Source organism: Otolemur garnettii, unplaced genomic scaffold (assembly GCF_000181295.1).
Source record: "Otolemur garnettii isolate 467f Iridium unplaced genomic scaffold, OtoGar3 scaffold00111, whole genome shotgun sequence".
NCBI lineage: Eukaryota > Metazoa > Chordata > Mammalia > Primates > Galagidae > Otolemur > Otolemur garnettii.
Window position 1 is genome coordinate 3,053,651 of NW_003852506.1, and position 3,622 is coordinate 3,057,272.

Genomic DNA, 3,622 nt, shown 5'->3' on the forward strand with positions numbered 1-3,622 from the left:
GGGACCACAGGCGCCCGCCACAACGCCCAGCTATTTTTTGGTTGCAGCCGTCATTGTTGTTTGGCGGGCCCAGGCTGGATTCGAACCCGCCACCTTGGGTGTACATGGCTGGCGCCCTAGCCACTTGAGCCACAGGCACCGAGCCTCTTCATTTCTTCTATTGGCTCATAGCCCATGCTGGACCCTGCCTGACTCTTGACTTTGTCCCTCCTCCTCCCCACTGCTGGAGCCTCTTGGTCCTCACTGAAGGCCTGGCCTGACCTTGGGTTCTGTTGCCCCTGCCCATTGGAAACAGAATCAAGTCCATTAGAACATAAGTTCCATGAGGCCCGGGGCCTGAACTGTCTTGTTCAGGGCCATATCCCCAGTGTTAGCTGGTTGTGTGTACTACCTACTAAATTCTCAAGAAGCGTTTGTTGAATGAATTGTAGTCACAATTGCTGTGAATCGACATCTTGCTTTCTGTTCAAGTTCACTGAGCTGAGCTTATTTTTATCCTCCCTGCATTGCAGACACCTGCTGACAGACTGGGGCTTCCTCCCTGTCCCCTGATCCCTGGCATTTTTAGCTTTGACTCCCTTGGATTTCTTACTCCTCATTTTGTCATCTTGTGGCCTCCTTTCATACGTACTATACCATGTCTGCCTAGTCTCCTTTCCTGCTGTCACCAGGCTAGATGCCATGGCGTCACCTCGCTTACAGCAACCTCAAACTCCTGGGCTTAAGCAGTCCTCCAGCCTCAGCCCAGGATCTGGACTGCAGGCTCCTGCGACAATGCCCAGCTAATTTTTCTCCTTCCTTCCTTCCTTTCTTTTTTTCTTTCTTTCTTAAAGCAGGCACTGTTTATTAACTGACCAGTTTACAAAAATGATCAGCGCAGATACCTTAGTTAATTCTTCTAATAGGCCTATTGATTTGGTCTTCCCTGTTACCAGCATCTCCACCTTCTACAAAGTGGGTTCTTTTTTGCTTTCCACCCCTGTGGAGATGAAGAGCCCTATAATAAATTATTTGACAAAAATCAATAAGTAAAATTTGTTCTGGCATAGAAGTAGATGAGTCAAGATAACTGTGATCAATTAGTGGACAATTAGTCTTTTCATTATCTATTAACACAGTTACCTAGTACATTCTTGGGAGGCCAGAACAAGGATGAAAGGGCCCATGAGTAGATTAATATAATTGGGGGCCAGGGACACATTCATTTACTTAGAAATTCAAGTTTACCATTAACTAAATGTTTCATTGGTATTCATGCTATGTTGTTTAATAGGTAGTGCCTGGGGAGCTGAATCCAACAGGGAACTGTTTGTCTCCTGAATTCCAGGAAGTCAGATATTGAGGGGGAGGGGAGCACAGGCATGTCTAGGGGGGTTGCAAGGACTAACCACTAGTAACTGGATATTTGGTAGATGTCCTCACTCAAATGACTCCAAATCCCTACTTGTACGCAGTAGGTCCCCTCTCTGGTGTCTGCACTGGCTGTCTTGTGGGCATGTTGGTCTCACGTCAGCAGACTTCACTGGGAGTTTTATGCCTCGAGGAGCAGAATTTGGAGGTTTGGCTGCTGTCCCTGGAGAGGCTCTGAGAAAAGAATTACTGCCTGAGTCTCGAGTGCTGCCTGCCTTTATTAGGCCTGTAAGAGAGGAAAGTTTACAGTCGGTTACTAGGCTTCGTTTGCATTAGCTGTGTATTTCTAATAGAGGCTGTGATAACAACGTTGTGTGTTTTCTTTCAGCTGAGCACCAACCAATTGGGTCACCAAGTGGAAACAGGAACACTTCGCGGCCCACTCTGGCCAAGAATGGCGCGTCCTCCCGGGCACTGCCTCCTCCTGATCTGCGCGCTGGGCATCTTTGTGGGCAACCACTTTGCTGCAGGTCAGAGGAACAGCACGCTCATCTTCACAAGGGAAAACACCATTCGGAACTGCAGCTGCTCTGCTGACATCCGGGACTGTGACTACAGTTTGGCCAACCTGATGTGCAGCTGTAAAACCGTCCTGCCCTTCGCCGTTGAACAAACCAGCTACAGTGGCCATCTGACCATCTGGTTCACAGACACGTCTGTGCTGGGCCGCCTGTTGAACTTCACATTGGTCCAGGACCTGAAGCTTTCCCTGTGCAGCACGAACACTCTCCCCACTGAATACCTAGCTATCTGTGGTCTGAAGAGGCTTCGTGTCAACACCGAGGCCAAGCAGCCCTTCCCAGAGCAGAGCTTACTCGTCCACAGCGGTGCAGACAGTGACTCCAAACTCCAGCCCATGTCACTAGGCAAAGGCTGGCAAACATGTATGTATGTCACGTTCTTAGATATGGCTCTTTTCAACAGGGACTCATCCTTAAGAGCGTATAGTATTGAAAACGTGGCCAGCATTGCCAACAACTTTCCTGATTTTTCTTACTTTAAAACCTTCCCAATGCCAAGCAACCAAAGTTATGTTGTTACGTTTATTTACTAACATTATAACTGTATTCAGCTGGGTAAGCACTTTGGCAAACCACCCATAATTTGAACAAGGGATGTGGAAATAAGGCCATGAGCTAGGTGTCCCCACACACAGCCACACCCTTCTTCTTGTGATTGGCAACAGAGGCACATATACAAATAGTCACCTCTTTCTGCTCTGTGCTCAACCGTGTGAGCCCTTTTGAAAAACAAATTTAAAAGATACTGAAATACCCAACTTGATTCAGTCCAGTGATATGTCTTGTGAGCCAGCTAAAAGCCAGGTCTTTACAGAGAAATTTCATAGAAGTAGAGAAAGTGGCTCAGGCCTGTAATCCTAGCACTCTGGGAGGCTGAGGCGGGTGGATCGCTTGAACTCAGGAGGTTGAGGTTGCTGTGGGCTAGGCTAATGCCATGGCACTCTAGCCTGGAGCAACAGAATGAGACTCTGTCTCAAAAAAATAAGTAATCAGGGCAGTACCTGTGGCTCAAGGAGTAGGGCGCCAGCCCCATATACCAAGCATGGCGGGTCCAAACCCAGACCCAGCCAAAAACTGCAAATAAATAAATAAATTTTAAAAAAATAAATAATTTTAAAAATGCAATAAAAAAATTATATGTAGCTCAAAATTTTGCTTAGAGCAAGGCCTAACCCCAGGGAAAGTTCTTCTCGTCTAGCCCTTCACTTGCCTTTTCTTCCCTCTTTCTTTGGGTCTTTTACCTTTGCCCCACTCCACCACTTCCCATATTTCTTCTCTCACTTTCTTCTTCCCTCTCTTTCTCCTTCTTGTCATGCTCCAGAAATCAGAACTTAGATGAAGACCATCAGAACCCATCTCCCTACATTAGGGGGCTAGCCTGCAAATCTAATGACCACTTATAACATTATTCCTATGAGTAAAAATGCTCAAACTACAAGGAGATAATTAAAAGAACTTTGGGGGCATACTCCATTTGTTAGTTTAAGACTAGAAAGTTGGGTGGCATCTGTGGCTCAAAGGAGTAGGGCGCCGGCCCCATATATGCCGGAGGTGGTGGGTTCAAACCCAGCCCCAGCCACAAACTGAAAAGTAGTGAGCTATGATGGCACCACTGTACTCTAGCTCGACCACACATCAAGACTCTGTCTCAGAAAAAAAAAAAGTTGGGTGGCATCTGTGGTTTAGTGGGT

The 3,622-nt window shown here is 46.9% G+C and overlaps 1 protein-coding gene across 1 annotated transcript; it reads left to right on the plus strand.

Annotated features, from left to right (window-relative positions):
• Positions 1 to 1,804: 1,804 nt before the first annotated feature.
• CUNH21orf62 (chromosome unknown C21orf62 homolog) lies at positions 1,805 to 2,525 on the plus strand. The gene has a single exon (XM_003797065.2). It carries the CDS (start codon positions 1,805 to 1,807, stop codon positions 2,462 to 2,464), a length of 660 nt encoding a protein of 219 aa, XP_003797113.1. The 3' UTR covers positions 2,465 to 2,525.
• The last annotated feature ends 1,097 nt before the right edge of the window (positions 2,526 to 3,622 follow it).